This window comes from Eriocheir sinensis, chromosome 31 (assembly GCF_024679095.1).
Source record: "Eriocheir sinensis breed Jianghai 21 chromosome 31, ASM2467909v1, whole genome shotgun sequence".
Lineage (NCBI taxonomy): Eukaryota > Metazoa > Arthropoda > Malacostraca > Decapoda > Varunidae > Eriocheir > Eriocheir sinensis.
In genome coordinates this window covers 8,701,241-8,722,837 of record NC_066539.1, presented here as the reverse complement: position 1 = coordinate 8,722,837, position 21,597 = coordinate 8,701,241, and the positions used below count along the sequence as shown (strand labels likewise).

Below are 21,597 nucleotides of genomic sequence, written 5' to 3'. Positions count from 1 at the left end.
GGCGTGTACTAATGACGCTGCTGCCGTGACCCGCGTGTAGTCATGTGTACATAAGTGACTACGTAAACATGGCTATTAGGACCTCTTTCCGCTCCTCCTCCGCCCCGCTCAAGACGTGTTGCCGGGGCTGAGGCGTCGTGACGGGGTGTACTAATGAAGCGGCTGCCTTGCCCTGGACTCAGTATCATGTCTTTTTTTTTTTCCTTTTTTTGTTTTTTTGTTTTTCACGGTGTAGGAGGAGACTGGCCAACGGCACGACAGACGTTTAAGAAAGTGAACGCAACTTACTGCTGCTCCGTGCAAAAGAAGACAGAAGGATGCCAAAAGAAAATGATGAGGTTATTCCTAAAGTAGGAACCTGTAACGCTGCACTATGGTGGGCATGATTGTTATGTAATGATGATATTGAATGTAGTATGACTGTAGCTAATGTAAAATTGTCGATTTCTAACTTCCTTAACACTTACTGCATAGATCTTTGTTAGTCATTGGCATTATAACTATTCAGCAGGCACATGTAAAATACCTATGAGAAACTTACCCTAGATCTCATCATTGTAACATCATTAGAGTCCACTATTATTCATGTTTACTTCCTTAACTATACTACCTTCTAAAGATATATTCTGCATCGCAATATTAGCCATGGGTCAGCAGGACGAGTAACGAGCACGCTACTCACTCATCGTAGTACCATAATAATGAGCTCTTCCTTCCTAGCGTGGTAGGGAGCCCTGCACTGAGCACTGGGTTACCATTGTGTGCAAGCGAACAGACTTCCATATGTTGTGCGTTCTGTGTGTGTGTTTGTGAATGTGAATATCTCTAAATAAAGTTATTGCCGTATTTATTTTTCTCATCTTTGACGACTTCTCAACGATGCACTTAACTCGTTCAATTCTATCACTGGTTAAGTCTAGAACAGCCTTAAGTCTTTGTAATGTAATTATACTTTCCATTAACCAAGTCTTTCCAGGGAGAGTTGCAAGACACCTCTCACCGAATTCATATTTATTTGACGTCTTTCTTTTAGCATCTCCGTTTTTTTATTATTATTATTGGAGCAGCAACGGATTTATATATTTTTTTTTTCTATAATACTCGTGGTCTTTTTTTTTACCGTAACATCAACAGCAACCCACATCTGACCTACCACCGGAAAGCTTGTTATTTCTTTCTCCGCTTTCCCCTCCTCCTCCCTCTCACCCTCTCGTTTCATTTTTTGTCTTCGTCCTCTACATCTTTCTGTTGCAATTACAATTTTACACCTTCTCTTTCTTTTACTTTCTCTGCTTTCTTTTCGTTATTTAGTTCTTTCCATTCTTTCTTTAAAGGCCTCGAGTGGCAAGGCAGTAGCAGTTAAAACACCCTCAGGGGCCCCACCATCTTGCAGACTCGGCCCGGGCCCGTTACGCTTCTTGTCTCGGTTCAGGGTCGAAGCTTCGGTGGGGGTCGCCGAGTAGCCGCATCACAGAAGTTTGGCGTCCCAGATGAAGTCGTGAGTCTTTGGCATATATTATTTTCATTTTAATCTACTTTCCTTTATCTATCTGTGTACTACCGGCCTTGTCAGCCCCACGTTGCCCCTCAGAGCGCCCCAACAAACATTCTTGGCTCGCGTCAGGCTCGAGGTCTCGGTCAGAGTCGCCGAATCACCCCGTCGCCGCTTCGAACTTTTGCGTCCCGGCGAGCGGCGCAGCGAGCCAGTCATTTTCGTGCCAGTCTCTCGCGGGAGTTCAGTCTCGCGCCGCGGACCGGAAAATTAGCCCTGCGAATCAGCGGCCTTCCCAGACTCTGTAAATATTCATTAATGAAGTGAATTAATGTTTGTTAACAAGGAAATCTTTGGCCGTAATTACGATTCTATTAATGTGGAGTAATACATTTGGGCGGTGTAGTAATGCGGGGCTCGGCGCGCCTCACCCACGCGGATTATTAATCATATCAAGCATTTCTCGCCCCCATCACATCACCTGATTGGTTCATTAGTGGGCTTATCATGTAATTGGCTCATTAGTGGCGTGATACAACCTGGGGTGTGAGGGTGACCCGGATCTCCCCCCCGTCCTGCTGCGGGCTGTCTCGGGGAGGATCAGCCGCTGCAGTGTCGCCCCCTTGACGATGTTCGAGCCACGAGACACCTTCAAGCGACACCAGTAAGTAAGGATTATTGCATGCGGAGTTTCCCTTTGCCGTGACAGTGTTTTAAATGTTTATCCCTCAGACCACAACGAAGGGCGAGCTGTTGGTTATGCTGGCGAGGTCGGTGCGTGGCGTGACTCGACGTTTGTGATGTTTCTCATTCTGCCATCGTTTTTATGGTTATTACTCGCCCCATAACGTTAGATTACTCGCCTTGTCACTCACTTCTTAAACGACAAATGGTTAGCTACTTAAACATGCCAATCGAGTCTACGGGAGATACGGCACTTTAGATTTTTATTTTTTTTTGTTTCCTGGGTGTCTTGCATTATTTTCCTCTATCCGCATATTGTTAATCTATCCCTTCTTCTCGGGCAATAAAGTAGTCGGATTGTCCTTTCAGTACGGTCGAGTTAGCAGGTGATGTAGGATGGTGCTTGGAAAGGCTTAGTTTACTTGCATTTTTTTTTCTTCACAGTATTATATGTCTCCAAGTCAATGTAGGATCATGCTTAGAAAGTTTTAGTTCACTTGCATTATTTATTTTAACCTTTGCCGCATTACCTCATCGTCAAGTTGATGTAGAATGGTGCTTGGGAAGGTTGAGTTTACTTGAGCTATTTTTTTTTTCCATTACAACACTACATTTACCTGATTGTCAAGTTCTGTGCCAAGCAATAAACTATAACTGTCTTCAACCATACTTACGGTACAGTCGGGGAGGTGCCGTTGACGTATTTTCCCAGATTTACTTCCTTGTCATCTTTTCCAGTGACCCTCCATAACAGCATTACACTCACTCATCCCTCAAACTGACTCCAAACAACAGACCAATCTTGAGCTACTTATATAATCGATTCTGCACGGGGCGGCGCTCAGTAATAATCACATTTTCTTTCTTTCTCTCTCTTCAATGGCAGTCTTGGATTATTTACTCGCCAAACACACCCGGAACAACAAAAGACTCTTACTCTTATACTCCGGAGCTGCAGGTAGACGAGCACAAGGCGGGAGGGAGGAAGGGGTCGGAGTAGGGAGGAAGGGAGGCGGGAAGGAGATGGAGAGAGTAGGCCGACACTGCTTGCTTGTTTCCTTGCTTGTTTGGAGGCCCCGAGAGCAAGATCATAACGTTTTAATCTGGCAACTCCGCCTTACGTAACGGCAAAACGAACATTGCTGCGTTAGGCTCCTGAATGGCCTCCGCTGCGCTGTGAGGAAATTAGCAGGATGGAAATGATGACCTTGGGCGTGTGTGCATCCACTGGAGGGAAACAATGAGTCTTGGAGAGAGGGGGGGAAGGGAGGGAGAGGGCCGGGGGTGGGAGGGAAAGGAACCGAGGCAGGGAGGGGGGGAGGCAAGGGTATAGAGTGGAGGGCCTGTGGTGGAAGGGGAAGGAAAGGAGGTGAGGAGAGGGAGAGGGAAGAGGAGGAGAGATGGAAGGCCGGGGTATGGGAAGGGAAGAGGGGGGAGGGGAGGAAAGGACAGTATAGGACCGTGGTGGAAGAGGAAGGCTAGGGAGAGGAATGGAAGGGCGAGGGTGAAGCAAGGAGACGGAGACAGGGATGGAGATTGATGGAGTAAAATGTGGGGAGGGGAGATAGGGAGAGGATGGGGATGGGTGAAATAGGGTGATGGAGATGGTAAGGGAGAGAGTAGGCAAGGGGCAAGAGTGATGGAGCAGAGTGGGGACCTGGAGCAGATGGGAAGGGGACCAGGGAAGGGTTAGAACAGGGACAGGGATGTGGAAGAGATGGGAAAAGGTGAGGACAAGAGCGGAGGTGGGAAGGGAAGGGAAGGGACAAGTAAAGACTGACCGAAGAGGAGAAAGGAAAGTAGTCGGAAAAGTGAAAGCGAGGGATGTGAAAGAGAAAGTACAAGATGGAGACGAGAACGGGATCGGGAGAGGAAATGGCACGTGGGAATAAGATGAAGCAACAATGTGAAACAGAAGGAACAAGGTTGATAGGAAACGGACCGACGGGAAGGATGATAGAAACGGGACAGGGCAAAATGATGCTAGGGAAGGACGGACAGAAACGGAACGGGATGAGAGAGAGAGAGAGAGAGAGAGAGAGAGAGAGAGAGAGAGAATGAGAATGATGAGCGGGAAGGAAGGGGAAACGGAGGAATTCCAAGTGGTGTGACGTTAAACATCCTTGTAACGGACCCCTGAGCCTCGCATCCTCCCTAAAACACACACACACACACACACACACACCAGACTTTACATCCCAGTTCCTCGCCGTCGTGTGTGTGCTCCTGTAAGGGAGGAAGACCCGAGAGGATTATTTTCCATGCCCGGTCTGTGTTCTGGAGGCCATTCTGTTTTCAATCCCAGAGCGGTTTTCTGCCACACAACCGCAAGTCTTCTTAATTTTGAACTTTCAGTCCCTCAGATTTGGAGTATTCAGCAGCATCAACACCACGGCGAGACATGAGGTCTGGTCCTCCGGGAGCCCCCGGAGGCCCCTCCGGGGGCTCCCGGAGGACGAGACCTCTTGTCTCGCCGTGGTGATGGCCGCTCTGGCCGAGTACCGAACGCTCTACGAGCAGGGATTGAAAGATTCCCAAAATCTGATGGATGTAAAGAGCGATGTTCCGCAGAAAGCAGTACCAACAGAGGTACATAAGGAGATTATGCCAGCCAATATAACGAATGGAGGTTTAGTTACAGAGAAGAAAGAACAACTTTTCAAAAGTAGAACGAACAGAGGAAATAAAGGAGATTATGACCGGCAATATAACGAATGAAGTGTTAGTAAAACAGAAAGAAGAACAACTTTCTCCACAGGAAAGCACCAAGGTGACATCTATGGAAAGGAAGAATGTTACAGAAAAGGATGATGGAAAAGATGTCGAGAAAGAAACTGTAATTCAAAAAGAAGTCGAAAAGAATGTGTGTGATAGCGACATCAAAGAGGTTCGTAACGAAAAACATCTGAAAGAAACAATTGAAGACTTGAAACACCAAGTTGATGACGTGAAAAACAAGATTAAGGAAGAAAAAGCAAAGGCTGAAGAAACAAATGCTACGCGTAGCCCATGCGTCGTAAAAGAACCAAGTGCTGCCCCTGTCATTCAAGATGGTAAAGTCGTTGAAAAGATAGTCCCTGCTGTGACGCCGGCGAAGGTTGCTGAAAAGATCCATCCCACGATGACGGAAGGAAAAGTCCCCGTTGTGACAAAAGAGAAGGTTGTTGAGCAGGCTGCCCCTTCGGTGACAGAGGAGATCGTAAGCATCTCTAAGGAGCAAGAAAATGTCCCTGTTATGGCAGAAGAGAAGAAGGTTATTGAAAAGATTATCCCCTCGGTGACAGAAGGAAAAGTCCCGGTAGTCCCTCAACAGGAGGTTGTTGAAAAAGTTGCCCCATCGCCGACAGAAGAAAAAGTTCCTGTTGTGACTCAAGAAAGGGCTGTTGAACAGGCTGCCCCTCCGGCGACAAACGAGGTTGTCACTGTTTCTAAAGAGAAAGAAGAAGTCCCTGTTGTAACAGAGGAAAAGGTTCCCGTTGTGACAAATGAGACAGTTATTGAAAAGATTACTCCTACGGTGACAGAAGGAAAAGTCCCGGTAGTCCCTCAACAGGAGGTTGTTGAAAAGATTCATCCTACGGTGACAGAAGGAAAAGTCCCGGTAGTCCCTCAACAGGAGGTTGTTGAAAAAGTTGCCCCATCGCCGACAGAAGAAAAAGTTCCTGTTGTGACACAAGGAGGGGCTGTTGAGCAGAATGCCCCACAAGAAAGGGTTATTGAACAGGCTGCCCCACAAGAAAGGGTTATTGAACAGGCTGCCCCTACGGCGACAGAAGAGATTGTCACTGCTTCTAAAGAGAAAGAAGAAGTCCCTGTTGTTGTAACAGAGGAAAAGGTTCCCGATGTGACAAATGAGACAGTTATTGAAAAGATTACTCCTTCCGTAACAGAAGAAAAAGATGTCAATCAACGGAAGGTTGTTTCTTACGAAGATGCTACAGAAAATCAGGAAAATCAAGTTACTGGAGATGAGGAAACGGACAAAACTGAATTGAAGTTTATCGTCACCATACAAGAGAGAATAGTCCGTGAACAGACAGTCTCGATCATACCCGTGATGGACAAGGGCGCCAACAAAAGAGCGAATGGAAAATTGGTGAAAAAAGCAATGAAAAGAGTAGCGATGAAGGTGGCCCGTGCTGTGCTTGAAGAACTATCCAAGGAACACAACACAGATGGGGAGGGACAGTAGCAGCAGAAGCTGTAACCAGTGTGAGGGGATAGGCTGCCACTTTCCACCAAACCGACAGTCACCACCACCAAAATGTCCCCTCAGCACCCAGCTGCTTGCGATGGGATCCCAAAACTAAATTCCCTAAGAAAGTGTTCCGTATTTACTTGTCTTTTCTTATTCCGTGTCTATCTATCTTACTATCTGTACATTGTTGTATAAACTATCTGTACATTGTTGTATAAACTCTCTCTCTTTTAAACTGAAATACGTGGGCAGTAAACAGGAGTATTTAGAAAGTCACTAGACACAGGGGTTGTGCCTGTTTCATGTAGGCAGGCACACATTATTCCAATATTTAAGAAGGGAGACAAATCTTCCATGGAGTGCTATAGGCCGATTAGTTTGACGTCAGTTAAAGGTAAAATGATTGAGTCAATAATAGCTGATAGTATTAGGGACCATATTGACAGACATAATTTGATTCACGACTCACAGCATGGGTTTATTAAAGGAAAGTCGTGCATCACTAATCTTTTTAGAGACCCATAAGTTTTTTTTTTTTTCGATGTTTTGGTTTTAAAAAGCGCACATTATGTCTAGAGGCGCTTCCACAAAATTCGAAGTACGCACAATTTTTTTTTCCTTATTTCGACTTTTTTTTCTTTTCATTCTTTTTTTTCTCGTCTTTTTGTCTTACGTCTTGAGAGGTGTTGAAGAACGAACTCAGACTCTGACCTGAAGCATCAATGTTGTAGTATTTTTCCCTTTGGTTCCTGCACGGGACATTTATCTTTCACTGAAATCTAATACTCACAATAAAGTGCACGACGTCGGGCCCCCAGCAACACTACCTCCTGCTGTAAATTTTCCACTTCTTCCCCGTCATAAATTTTGTAGTAAGTAATATATTTCAGTTCGCGGGGCGCTTCTTTTACCCTCAAAATAGAAATATATGTGTGGGTGATAAAAGTGCGTAACAAGTTGCCTCATCTTTACGCCGCCCCATGAATCATCGGCCGCTCCGTCATAAGTTAATGTATTGACGAGATAAATAAATCGCGGCAGCAAATGAACTCCACCGCCCGCCTCTTGCCTCTACTCGGTTCTCTCCTTCTCTCTCTTTCCAGAAGTGTTGCCAGATATGAAAGAAAGTCTTCCTCGTGTATTTAACTCGTATATTATATCGCCTGAACGTTAGAAGCACCAGAGATATTAGAGGAATACACTTATCTAGGACAAACAATCAGTACATCAGGCGATCTACTTCAGTTTTACCCCTATTCATTCTTTTTTTTTTTTCCTTTTTCTTTTTCTTGGTTTCTTATTCTTTTTCTTGTTCTTTTCTGCAAATCGTGTCACCACCATCATCCTGTCCACCCTGTTCACAGTACAAGCAGGTAGTTTTTTTTTTAAATTAATTCCACCTCCATATTATTCGTGACCTTGCCATTGCGATCTTTTGAAGCAAATATCTAATGTCTGCCAATGTCTGGTATTTTCTTTTGTTTTTGTTTTCATGCCTACGTCATTCCATAGTCATATTCCTAATGCCATAGTGTCGCACAAGCATACGTAATTGACAAAGCTTTCGTAGTAGTTGTGGGCCTTTCCATGGAGAGTTTTGTGACCCTGGTGGCAGTGTGACTAAGCATCTGTAGCATGCACGTGAATAAACACTCGTGAGACGGCGACTAATCTCCTATTCGACCTGGGGGCCTCGTGGTGCAGTGGTTAGCACACTCGGCTCACAACCGAGAGAGCCTGGGTTCGATTCCCGGGCGGAGTGGAAAAATTTGTGCGGCTTTTACGATACCCTACTCCCCTGTCCACCCAGCAGTGAATGGGTACCAGGTATTAATCGGGGGTTGTGTCCCGTCTCCTAGGATCTGTTCCCTTCTCCTATAATTCCTTCCCCTCCTGTCTCTCTCTGGCATATGACCACAGATGTTGCGCCGACTAAACGAAACTTTCCAAACTTTCCTATTCGACCTTCGGAAATAGTTGATCTGAGAGGCGGAAGCGTTTGAGAATCCGACCTTCACCTCATCGATCTTGTCTGTATTGAGTTAACGGATATCACAAACTTTCCCGTTGTTGATAAGTTTAGTCCGTTCCGCCAACTCGGTCTCATCCCTTCTGGTTCTTGCTGTCATCTCTCTTCGCTTATTTACGATCGTTTCCTTCGTTATTTCACGTTCATCCTAGTTCCCCAGTTGCTTCCATTACAATCTTAAGTGATATGTCTTTTGCTTCCTGTACATCTCTCTCAGCCTCCTCGTTGTTTTCACTGCTTGCCAAGGTTCTTTACAGCGTTCTCCACCTCTCTCTGTCTGTCGTCCTCCTCCTGCTTCTCTGTCTAACCTGACCTCAATATTTTCTGGATATTTGCTGTTATTGTGTTACTTTATTTTCATATCGCCGCACTGTATGACCTGCCCAAATCCACTTATTATATATAGTCATTAAGATATATTCCGCCATTCCTTCAATCCCGCTTCCTACGCATCTAAGCTTTTTATCAAGATCATTATAACTAAAGTAGCTTCACCGCCATATACAGCCACTCCCTATATAGGCTCTCCCTCTCCCTCCCCCGTGACCCGCCCGGCGCCGCTGTAGCCCGGGCAGTATTGGACGCGGCGTGACAAGCGTCTTCGGCCGCCGCTCGCCTGTCACCGCGATTATTGGACAGGAATCTGCGGCAATAACCAAATGGCTCGCGTGGACGGGGTATTATTGCGAGGCCCGGACATGCTTAGAATAGATGCTGTGTGTGTGTGTGTGTGTGTGTGTGTGTGTGTGTGTGTGTGTGTGTGTGTGTGTGTGTGTGTGTGTGTGTGTGTGTGTGTGTGTTCATTATCAGGCAAAAGGGGTTAGTAGTCTTTTGATATGATTTTGTTTATTGATGAGTTCTTGTTACTCGCTCGTGTGCGTAACTGAATCGTTGACTTTATTGCAGCTCTTGTGAATGTGATTACTGTGTGTGTGTGTGTGTGTGTGTGTGTGTGTGTGTGTGTGTGTGTGTGTGTGTGTGTGTGTGTGTGTGTGTGTGTGTGTGTGTGTGTGTGTGTGTGTGTGTGTGTGTGTGTGTGTGTGTGTGTGTGTGTGTGTGTAACCTTTCTACTTGCAGGACTCCCTCTTTCCCTACCTCCTACCTATCCTTCTTCCCTCCCTCCCTCAGGTAAAACAGGTAGGCAGGCTCACCCCTCCCCTCCCCCCCCACCCACAATCACCCCCCCCCCCCCCCACACACACACACAGAGAAGTAAGTGTCTATTAATTGATTTTCCTACAAACATATATTACTCCTTTCCTCCCTTCCTCTCTCCCTTCCATCCCTCCATCAGTCAGTCAGTCAGTCAGATGGACAGGTAAGCTTCAGGTAGGCAGAGGCAAGCACAAACCCCCTCCTCCTCCCTCCACCCCCGCTCTCCTCCTCTCCCTCCACCCCGCTTCACCTCCTCTCTCCTTCCTCCAACCTCCCTGCCTTTCTTCCTCCTACTCTCCATCTCCTCCTCCTCCTCCAGCACCCCTTCTCTTCCCCCTCCCGTCTCCACCCCCCCTTCTCCCTCCTCCACCCCTCTTCTCCCTCCTCCTTCAGTGTCCCTCCGCCCCCTTCTCCCTCCTCCACCCAACCTCTCCCTCCACCCCTCTTCTCCCTCCTCCAGCCCCCCCTTCGCCCACCTCTACCTCCCCCCTTCCTCCAGTTGCACGCGAGGCCCATCAATACTGCCTCGTGTCTCTCTCTGCCTCTAATTAATGATCTGGACATCCGATACGTCAAAATATCATCGTCATCATCAGGCTCTTGCTCTCCTTCTTCCTCCTCCTCTTCCTCCTCCTCATCAGTCATTATTTTTGCCATTATCGTTTTCTTCCTTTATCGGTTAGTGGTTGTCTTATAATAGTTATCATAGCACTTTTTTTTCCCTCCTCTTCGTCCTTCTCCTCCTCCTCCTCGTCCACTTCCTGCTCCTCCTCCTCCTCCTCCTCCTCCTCCTCCTCTTCCACTTCCTGCTCCTCCTCCTCCTCCTTCTCCTCCATTGCTCACCGCTCATCACGTCTTTACAAACTTGCAAACAACCATCTTAATTGTAACCCCCTCCACTCCCCCTCCCCGGCACCCCTTCCCTCACCTCCCCCCCCTGCACCCCTTCCCTCACCTCCCCCCCCTTTCACCCACAGATTCTCCTTAACGTACTCTACTACTTTTTTTGGAGCCACAGGTTGCCTCTACACCGCTCATTACCTCTCACGTTGCGCCTTTTGTCTTGATCCTTGTCTTATTCCTTCTCCCTGCTTCCGTGGCCTCCTCCTCCTCTGCTCTCCTTTGCCTTTCTCCCGTTCCCTTTATTTTCCTTTCTTCTTGCGGTTTTCCTTTGTACTCCTCGCCGCATTCTTTTATTTTCCTTACCGTTGCCTCCTCTATCTTGCTTTTGCTTGCTTGATTTTACCCTTCTCGCTATCTCCCTTTGTGTTCATTTGATTGATTTCTTTGTCCTTCCTTCTCGTTGTTTTCCTTTGCCTCTTAACCGCCTTTCTTTGCTTTCCATAACCTTCCTTTACTTCCCTTTGCGATAGACATTCCTGTTCCCTTCGTCTTCCTTCCCGTCGCTTTCCTTTACTGTCCTCTCTGCCTTTCTTTACCCTCCACCAGGGTCACAAAACTACCGATGCATGCACGTGCCCATAACTCCCAGCAACGAAAGCCATGTCGAAAGTGTTTGCTTAGGCGCCGAAATGTTTGAGAATTATGCCCCGGCTGTTATTAAATTAGATTTGCTTCTTTGATATAAAAAAGGTAATTGAGGAGCGAAATAATCATGATCAGAGCAGCTTTTCCGGGTTCATAATGATATGTATTAAATGGATAAATTTCCGCGGGCGTGTTATAACATTTTTTAATCAGCTTAATAAGGCAAACAACAATTGGGGACTTAATACAAATTTTAATATGTTCGCCCTCAAATATTTCTCTGAACCGGCCACTTTTTTTCTGCCTTACCGAGCTCATTAATATATTAAAACGCGATCAGGGATTTTTTTACCCGTGAATGAATAAACACGGACGCAATTGAGCTTGTCTAAAGGTTTGTTTGTGATATTAGTGTAACAATGATTTCCTGGAGCGCCAACACTTGTGATCCTTGCTCGCTGCTTCAACTGTTTCAACTGTTTCCTCTTTTTCCGCTTTTTATTTCGGCATTTTTCGACTTGTAATCTTTCAAGAGGGAAGTGATTTTTTCGACCAATATTTCAAGAGGGAAGCGATTTTTTTCGACCATTATTTCAAGAGGGAAGTGATTTTTTCGACCAATATTTCAAGAGGGAAGCGATTTTTTTCGACCGTTATTTCAAGAGGGAAGTGATTTTTTCGAGCAACATTTCAAGAGGGAAGTGATTTTTTTCGACCATTATTTCAAGAGGGAAGTGACTTTTTCGACCATTATTTCAAGATGGAAGTGACTTTTTCGACCATTATTTCAAGAGGGAAGTGACTTTTTCGACCATTATTTCAAGATGGAAGTGACTTTTTCGACCATTATTTCAAGAGGGAAGTGATTTTTTCGACTATTATTTCAAGAGGGAAGTGATTTTTTCGACCAATATTTCAAGAGGGAAGCGATTTTTTTCGACCATTATTTCAAGAGGGAAGTGATTTTATTCGACCATTATTTCAAGAGGGAAGTGATTTTTTCGACCATTATTTCAAGAGGGAAGTGATTTTTTCGACCAATATTTCAAGAGGGAAGTGATTTTTTCGACCAATATTTCAAGAGGGAAGCGATTTTTTTCGACCATTATTTCAAGAGGGAAGTGATTTTTTCGACCATTATTTCAAGAGGGAAGTGATTTTTTTCGACCATTATTTCAAGAAGGAAGTGATTTTTTTCGACCATTATTTCAAGAGGGAAGTGATTTTTTCGACCATTATTTCAAGATGGAAGTGACTTTTTCGACCGTTATTTCAAGAGGGAAGTGATTTTTTCGACATCATTATTTCAAGAGGGAAGTGATTTTTTCGACATCATTCTTTCAAGAGGACAGTGCTTTTTTCGACATAACTATTTCAAGAGGGAAGTTCATCTTTCGTTCATCATTATTTCAGGAAGGAAGTATCAAGACACCTAAGGAAATAATACTCTCTCCTTTCCGTTTTGGCTTTCATAATCTTGTCGTAGTAGCAATATTTAACAGGTGGTTCATATTCTATTTTCAATTACGTGTCTTTCTCTGTGCTGAAGAGTCGTTATCAGTTAGTGTTTGCCCTTCAGACTAACCGAAAATGAAGGTCCCCGCCGTGACCAAAGTTTGTGACCGGAAAAATAAAGCCAACTACAGCTACTGAGATGGCACAGAGAGAAATGGGTCATGGCTGTGGGCTTGGGACAACTGTTGAGGGGCCACAGAAAGGAATTGGTGGGACAGTAGGTAAAGGTTGACAGAAGGGAATGGGTGAGGGCGGTAGATCAGGAGAGCGGTGGCGGCCCGTGGGGGAGGTAGGTGACGTGGGTTCCGGGTGTGGGTTGGTCACGTTCCCCGCCACTCGACAGCCTCTCCCGCCGCCCCGTGCCGCCGCTGCTGGTAATGGCACAGTCGGGCTGATGGCTGATGGAGAGCAGCGGGCCAACAGCCTTGTGGACTTAGGCATTTGGATACGATTTCGTGAAGTGCACTCCGGGAGCCGCGCGGAGAACATCTTTCAGTATATAATTTCGCTGCTTGTCTCTTCCTGTTTCGTTTTAGTAATCGGTTGTTTATAGTAATGTTGTAGTTATCTAGTTGTCCTGTTGCTGAATATTGGTGTGTTGTCTTTCTGTTTTGGGACCATTGGCGTTATACACATTTGATATCGCCGAGTTCCGTTGTCTACTGTTAGGCCTGGCGTTGCTCGGATAAGTTCTATTGAGCTTTACGCGTGCACTTTCAAGAGGGAAGTGATTTTTTCGACCATTATTTCAAGAGGGAAGTGATTTTTTCGACCATTATTTCAAGAGGGAAGTGATTTTTTCGACCATTATTTCAAGAGGGAAGTGATTTTTTCGACCATTATTTCAAGAGGGAAGTGATTTTTCGACATAATATTTCCGTGTATATATATATCCGTGTCGCCTGCCCGTCACCGTCCTCGCAATTAGTACTCGGCTCAGGGAGAAAAACTTACTGTGTAAAATGTAGTGTAATAAAAAGGATTAAACGATGTCAGAATAAAGGTTGATATGCATTTTTTTATCGCTGATTGTTCATTTAAATAAATCAACTTCTCTATCCACCGAGCTTTTTTTCTCTTATGTGAGTGTAGTCCGTGTACGAAGTGGTCAACACCCTTCTATACTTACTTACTTTACTGCTTTACTATTTATTTTGCTTATATGAGCGTACGAAGTGGGCATCACCCTACTTTACTTACATTTAATACTCTGTTATTTTACTCCTACTATTACTACCTTTCTACCTTATACACGGCCGAGGCAGCTTTGAACCCTAAGCCTCCGCCATAGCCCCACACCTTTCTCTTCACCAGGCAACACTACGCTTAATTACAATGGGAAACTTTTTCGGGGCCATGTTTGTACTGATGATAGATAAAGTTCGGCCTCCTCGCTGCCTATACACACTCGGCCGACGCCCGGACTTGAGAATACACATCTAAACAGAACATCAGAGCGGAGCGCACGGCGAGCCCAATCACGGAAGTTGAGGCGCCGGGCGGAGTTGGCGGGAAAGAACGCGCGAGTCTTTTGTTTGGTCTTGGCCCCGGTGGTGGTGGAGGCCCCGCATAGGTACAGCTTATTGCCCGAGGTGAAGACAAATACACCCGAGGCCAAGTTTTAATTAATGCTCAACTTGATGATGACTCGGCCGGAAACAAACCCTTCCCAAGGATTATATTTCTCCACCTGCAACTTTTCCCTTCAGGCCGGGGAGAAAAATCCTTCGCCAGCAGTTTCGTCCCGTGAATGGTCGAGTCGTTACCGTGATGGTGCTGGAAGGGCCGCCTGTTTCTTCTTTCTCTCTGTTTTCTCTTTTCTCTTGGCGGGAGGGGAGGTCTGAGGGAAGGGCCGATGGGCTCAGTTTGCCTCCTGCCCCTCCCCTCCCTCCCTCTCGGCTCAGGTCACAGCCTTGAAAACCTGTTGTGAGAAAGGTGGTAAGTCAGTTTTAATTGAGTTACGTAGTAAGAAACTAAGAAAAAAATGGGGTGATCAGTTTCCTTTCTTCCTTTCCACTCCATCCCCCTTCCCTTGCCAACCCCTACCCCCCTAATGGTGAACTCAGCCACCCCTCCCTTTCCACTTCATCCCCCTTTCCTTGACCCCCCTATCCCCCTAATGGAGTCCTTAGCTTCCCCATCCCTTCCCTCTCCATCCCCTACCCTTGCCAACCCCCATTTCTCAGAGGGTTACGTGTATGGTTAAGAACATGTATCCCAACCCTTTCATCCCCTTCCCCTTCACCCCTCAGCTCAAGTCACTACCGAGAAGACTCACTGTGATTAGTTGGTGTCAATTCTAACAGGGTAATGAGTTTTACGTTGAAAGAAAAGATATCGTGTTCCCTGATACCCTCCCCCCCCTTCCTTCCTTCCCTCAACACCCCCCTCCCTCCCTTCCTTCCCTCAACACTCTCCTCCCTCCCTTCCTTCCCTCAACACTCCACTCCCTCCCTTCCTTCCCTCAACACCCCCCTACCTCCCTTCCGTCCCTCAACACCCCCCTACCTCCCTTCCTTCCCTCAACACCCCCCTACCTCCCTTCCTTCCCTCATCACCCCACGTCCCCATAACTTACCTCGGCTCAAATCTCTGCAATAAAGATGACAAGATAATGTGTCTGAAGTCAGTCTATAAAAGGATGCGAGTTATGAAAGTTGGTGTGTGCTTTTCTAACCTCCCTTCGCCCACTTTCCCATCCTCTGCAACCATAATTCTGTGCCACGTACTACCCCGTACTGCGCAACGGATCCAGACACCTACCCATCCGAAATTGACCCTCTCCTCTGACCAGTCCTTTCGATTTTCTTGTGCAGGAACCGCGTCTATCGGGCTTTTCTTTTTTTTACTGTTATTTTCTTTTGTTTTCTCTTTATGCCCTTGAGTTGCTACCTTTGCTACTCATCCCAAATTGACCCTCTTTTGGTCAGTCCATTTTTATTTTATTGTACAGGAACAGCGACTATCGGGCTTTTCTTTTATTTTTTATTGTTATTTTCATTTGTTTTTTCTTTTTGCCCTTGAGTTGCTGCCTCTGCTGTAAAAAAAAGAAATACCCCTCTTATGCTGTCTTCATGTACCGATATCTGGAGAAAGAGGTTAATGAAAGACAAAAGAAAACAAATCATTAGAGAAGAGATCACGAATAACACAGCCGCTTCGCCCCGACGTAAGCTTTTCAGTGTTGCCTCCACGCACCGATCGCAGGAAAAGGAGGACAAGAAAATATAAAAAGAAAACAGAATAGTGAGGAGAGATTGCAACAGGGACTGAAAGCGTTACAAGAAGTCGAGGCGTGAAAATGGGAGGAATTGAAGGAGAGGCCAGAGGCGGAGAAAGACGGGCCGAGGCGTCAGGAAGGCGACAGGTATGAGGAGTCTGAAAGGAGGTTAATGAAAGACAAAAGAAAACAGGTCATTAGAGGAGAGATCGCGAATAACACAGCCACTTACCCGCTTCGCGCCGACGTAACCTTTTCAATGTTGCCTCCACGCACCGATCGCTGGAAAAGGAGAACAAGAAAATATAAAAAGAAAACATTCATTATGGTAGAGATCGACAATAACATACGACCCCTTACCCATTTTGACCCGACGACCCCTTGCCCTCTTTGACCCGACGACCCCTTACGCTCTTGGACCCGACGACCCCATACCCTGTTTGACCCGACGACCCTTTACCCTCTTCATCAGCTTTTTTTTTACAGTAAAGGAACAGCTCAAGGTAAAAAAAAAAAAAGGAAACAACAATGAAGAAAACCCCGCAAATCACTGCTCCTGCAAAAAGAGTTGAGAGGAGTAGCCAAAAGAGAGGTCAGGTGCTCCTCATCTTGCGATCCTCAAGTTACCAACAGCAGCGGACGAAGTAAAGACACCGCCGTTGCCAAATTGTCGTACTCGGAGCATAGTATCTACCTGTTTCTGACGCCTAACTATTGCCAAGAAACATCAGGATCTAACTCTTTTTAACGATAACTATAAATGAGTTTCGTTATTGGATTCCAGAAGACAGTTTTGGGGAGGAAGTCGGGAAATATAATCGGCTGAGTACGACAATCTGGCAACGTTGAGGAAGGAGGCGAGACAAGCAAAACCACGAGGGAAGAAGGAATTAATTAAGCCTCCTCCTCTGTTTCATGAGCATCACGCTTATTACAGAGGAACAAGGGAGTAATAAACTGCAACTGCGAGACAACGACTGGTACTGTGCGACGATCCTAGACAAAGAGATACAATTTTTACCCCAAGCCTTTTCTTCACAGTTAGGTTCATCAGAGGCCTGCCCATATATACTGTGAGACGATCCTAGACAATGAGATTCACTTTGTACCCAAGCCTTTTCTTCACAGTTAGGTTCATCAGAGGCTTGCCCATATATACTGTGAGACGATCCTAGACAATGAGATTCACTTTGTACCCAAGCCTTTTCTTCACAGTTCGGATCATGAGGCTTGCCCATATACACGAAGATATTTAATGAGGTTTGCCCATAGATCCACACTGCCTCTTATCCTCCAGTTTTGCTCTCCTATTTTTTCACATATTACGTATTAAAGAATATTACGTATTATTATAAAGGCACAATTCCTACGTATTATAAATTGTCTGATTTGGAAGACTTACTACTATTGCCTCCTCCTACTACTACAATTTATTAATCACCATTATGTCCTTCAGTTTGTTTGTTCGTTTGTTTTCCTTTCAGCTTTAGTTTTTACTCCTTGAACCTTCCGGCTTCTGTTAAACTGAGGACTTCATTCGCCTGTCTCGCTCTCCTCACATTCCATACGTCCTTCCTTCTCTCCTTTCGTACTCCATTTCATACACAAACCAGTCCTTCTTACTTCTCCATGCTCACTACATCCCCTTTGCTTCCTATTCATACACCCTTCTTCCCTTCCTTTTCTGCCACTCATTCATTCTTCTAGTCGCATACCATCCAAACACCTTTCCTTCCTTCATTCCTTCCTTGTCTACCACTCGCTCACTCACCGTCACTCTCCACTCACACACGCGTCCCCCGATCGCTACATTCCCTCGCCAGACTCAGCGCGTAACGAACAAGTCTGCTACATCGTGCAAATGAGAGACAGCAGCGTCCTGGTCGGCGGGGAGGGAGTCTGTCTGTCTATCCTTTCCGCGTCACCCAGGCCCACGCGAGGCTGACAGATCCATGTATTGTGTCCGGAAGCAAACTGTAAATATCTCTTTTTTTTGGGGGGAGGCCACAGTTAACGCGGGGACGGATTTGAGTTTTGAGGAAGAGTCTGCGAGGGAAAACAAAAAGCAAACATCCAAATTGGTATCTGAACCGCAGAATTGTAGACGCTCGTTAATACTTCGGTGGGCGCAAAAGTGGAGAAAAAGGAGATGTAAATAAGGACGTGAAAGCTAACGATGGTCAAATAGTTAGTGGGCTGGGGGGGGAGTGGGTTGAAGGGGTGGCTGCCCAGGGCTCGTGATTGGTTCCTGTCAACGTTGCCAGATTGTCGTACTCAGCCGATTATATTTCCCGACTTCCTACCCACAAATCGTCTTCTGGGCTCCAATAACGAAACTAATTTATAGTTATCGTTAAAAGAGTTAGATCCTGATGTTTCTCGGCAATGGTTAGGCGTCAGAAACAGGTAAATACTGTGCTCTGAGTACGACAATCTGGCAACGGTGGTTCCTGTACCGCCTCCCAACCCCCGACTCCAACCCCATCCGTCACCAATGCCCCCACCCCCTTCCCCCCCTCCATCCATCCCTGAATCCCTGCCAATTATATCAGTGCTTTCATCCATCCTCCTGCCTCACACACATCCTGAATAAGTCTTTACTCCACCATGAAGCCATTTATTTGCCAGCCATTAAAAAGCTCCTTACTGTGTCTTTTTTTTTTTTCATTTTTTCCCTCAAGTCTTAAGAAAGGAGGGGAGCCGAGGTAATGGAAGGAAGGAAGGAAAAATCAGGAATGAAGGAGGGATTAGTTGGGTGTTCTCTCTCTCTCTCTCTCTCTCTCTCTCTCTCTCTCTCTCTCTCTCTCTCTCTCTCTCTCTCTCTCTCTCTCTCTCTCTCTCTCTCTCTCTCTCTCTCTCTCTCTCTCTCTCTCTCTCTCTCTCTCTCTCATGCGTTCACTTATTCTCTCCTTTATTTCCCTCCCCTCTCTTTTCCCTTTCAATTCCATTCCACGAGCTGGCTTCACACGGCTGCCACAGTGACCAGCCGCCGCGATGTGTGTGTGTGTGTGTGTGTGTGTGTGTGTGTCCATGAACGGCTTCACTTTATGCTTCGTTTCTTGGTGAAAAGAGTCGACGCTCAATATAGCACGACTGTATGAGGAACTTGCATCCAAATCCTAGACTCTTTAACAGGCAGCGTGGATTAACAAACAACGGAATTCTTTGCACAAAACCTGCTGCATGTGCGATGATTTTTATTGATTTGTTTATGTTATCGTTGTACCGTTTAACAGAGTAGCGTTCAACAGGCATAGTAGCGATTAAGAGTAACGTTTACGAGCATTTGATCAACGTTTAATACAGTATAACATTTGACCAACGTTTAACACAGAATAACCTTAATATACAGCAACGTTTATTTGGCAGTAACATTCATTAAACAGAGTAGCGTTTAACAGAGTAGCGTACGAGAAAATTATTAATGCAGAACTACGTAACTCGTTAGTTTTATTTTTAAGTCGAACGTCTGTTTATATAAATTCATTCGTCTATTCTAAGTACGCATGCACTGTTAAAACCTACTTCCATTCATATGTATAGGCGTGTGCATATCCTCCTCCACCTCTTCCTCCTCCTCCCTGCGCGTACTTCCAATGTTATTTCCTCCCTTCCTGCATCCATTGACTTCATTCTCCCATCCGGTAATTCCAGTGTTGTATATATATTTCCCGCCCTAATTTATACACTCAGATACGCGGGTAATAATATTCTTGCCAAAATTTATCCGCGGACATTTGCATCTTCACTTCCCGTAATGGCTGCGAGACTCGACGAGACGCGGACAACTTTGCGAGCGAGTGAAAGTAAAGCGTCTGAAATAAAGTGACTTATCTCGAGGTGATCAGCACTAAAATGGCACCCGGCCAATAGCAAATGGTTTCCCGATATGTATTGCTTAAGTTTTCCGACCGAGGCAGGCAGGCAGGCAGGCTTCCGACAAATTGTGTGTATGTGCGTCTGTGTGTGTGTGGGGGGGGGGGGGGATGGGGGAAAGTGGGTTCTTTGGGGAAGGGGGTTGGGGGATGGATGGGGGCGTTTTCTGTGTGTGTGGGGAGGGGGGATGTGGGAAAGTGGGTTCTGTGGGGAAGGGGGTTGGGGGATGGATGGGGGCGTTCTTTGTGTGTGTGTGTGTGTGTGTGTGTGTGTGTGTGTGTGCTCGGGAGTCAAGTTGCGTCGTCTGCTTAGGCAACTGCTAATAAAAGAAGTTGTTGTTTTTCTTTTCTTTTGTCTAGTTTTTTTTTCTCTCTCTCTCTCTCTCTCTCTCTCTCTCTCTCTCTCTCTCTCTCTCTCTCTCTCTCTCTCTCTCTCTCTCTCTCTCTCTCTCTCTCTCTCTCTCTCTCTCTCTCTCTCTCTCTCTCTCTCTCTCTCTCTCTCTCTCTCTCTATCCTCTTACTTCCTCCTTCATTTCCATCTCCCTCAGTCTCTCCTCATCCAGCCTCGTATCACAAACACATTACATCATGAACACAAGGCCCAGGCACACAGCATCTCTCCCCTTCCCCCCACCTCATCTCCTCTCCCTCACCCTCATTCCAGATAACACGGCATCCCTTCATCTTCCCAAAGCGAGATTCACCCCGAATTATCACGGCATTAATCTGCAATAACTAGAACATCGTTAAGTAATACAGAGCGAAAAATAAATAAATAAAAGTCACGGATTAAAAAACAGATTCACAGCACACACGCGTTTGAACCGCAGCCGCAGGAATGAACAGCAGGGACGAGTACACCAAAGCGAGGCCGCAACCGTTTGGATTTAATGGCTCGCCCTGCATCGTGCAATGGCCGGCCGGACAGAGGGTAACAGGAGGGTAAGCCAAGATTTCATTAGGACAAGGCCGGGGAACTGTACACCGCGCGGCCGATTCTTTAAACCTTTGCTGCCCTCCTGCTGGTTTATGATACTTTTTACCGTGTGTTAGTCATATTTTGAGAGAGTTCGGGGCTTGCAATACTTTTTACCGTGCGTGTTTGTTATGTTTTCAGAGAGTTCGAGGCTTACAATACTTTTTACCGTGCGTGTTTGTTATGTTTTCAGAGAGTTCGAGGCTTACAATACTTTTTACCGTGTGTGTTTGTTATGTTTTCAGAGAGTTCGAGGCTTACAATACTTTTTACCGTGCGTGTTTGTTATGTTTTCAGAGAGTTCGAGGCTTACAATACTTTTTACCGTGTGTGTTTGTTATGTTTTCAGGGAGTTCGAGGCTTGCAATACTTTTTACCGTGCGTGTTTGTCATGTTTTCAGAGAGTTCGGGGCTTGCAATACTTTTTACCGTGCGTGTTTGTCATGTTTTCAGAGAGTTCGAGGCTTGCAATACTTTTTACCGTGTGTGTTTGTTATGTTTTCAGAGAGTTCGGGGCTTGCAATACTTTTTACCGTGTGTGTTTGTCATGTTTTCAGAGAGTTCGGGGCTTGCAATACTTTTTACCGTGCGTGTTTGTCATGTTTTCAGAGAGTTCGGGGCTTGCAATACTTTTTACCGTGTGTGTTAGTCATGTTTTCAGAGAGTTCGGGGCTTGCAATACTTTTTACCGTGTGTGTTAGTCATGTTTTCAGAGAGTTCGGGGCTTGCAATACTTTTTACCGTGCGTGTTTGTGATGTTTCAGAGAGTTCAGGGCTTGCAATACTTTTTACCGTGTGTGTTAGTCATGTTTTCAGAGAGTTCGGGGCTTGCAATACTTTTTACCGTGTGTGTTAGTCATGTTTTCAGAGAGTTCGGGGCTTGCAATACTTTTTACCGTGCGTGTTTGTCATGTTTTCAGAGAGTTCGGGGCTTGCAATACTTTTTACCGTGTGTGTTAGTCATG

General features: G+C 45.8%; 1 protein-coding gene across 1 annotated transcript in view; it reads left to right on the top strand.

Moving 5' to 3' along the window:
• The first annotated feature begins 2,121 nt into the window (after window positions 1–2,121).
• LOC127006004 (titin-like) overlaps window positions 2,122–21,597 on the top strand; it is a 97,000-nt gene continuing 77,524 nt past the window's right edge. The window contains exons 1-3 of the mRNA XM_050875488.1: window positions 2,122–2,156; window positions 4,540–4,726; window positions 4,935–5,795. Of these exons, the coding sequence (XP_050731445.1) occupies window positions 2,122–2,156; window positions 4,540–4,726; window positions 4,935–5,795 (1,083 nt within the window). The remainder of the gene's footprint in view (window positions 2,157–4,539; window positions 4,727–4,934; window positions 5,796–21,597) is intronic.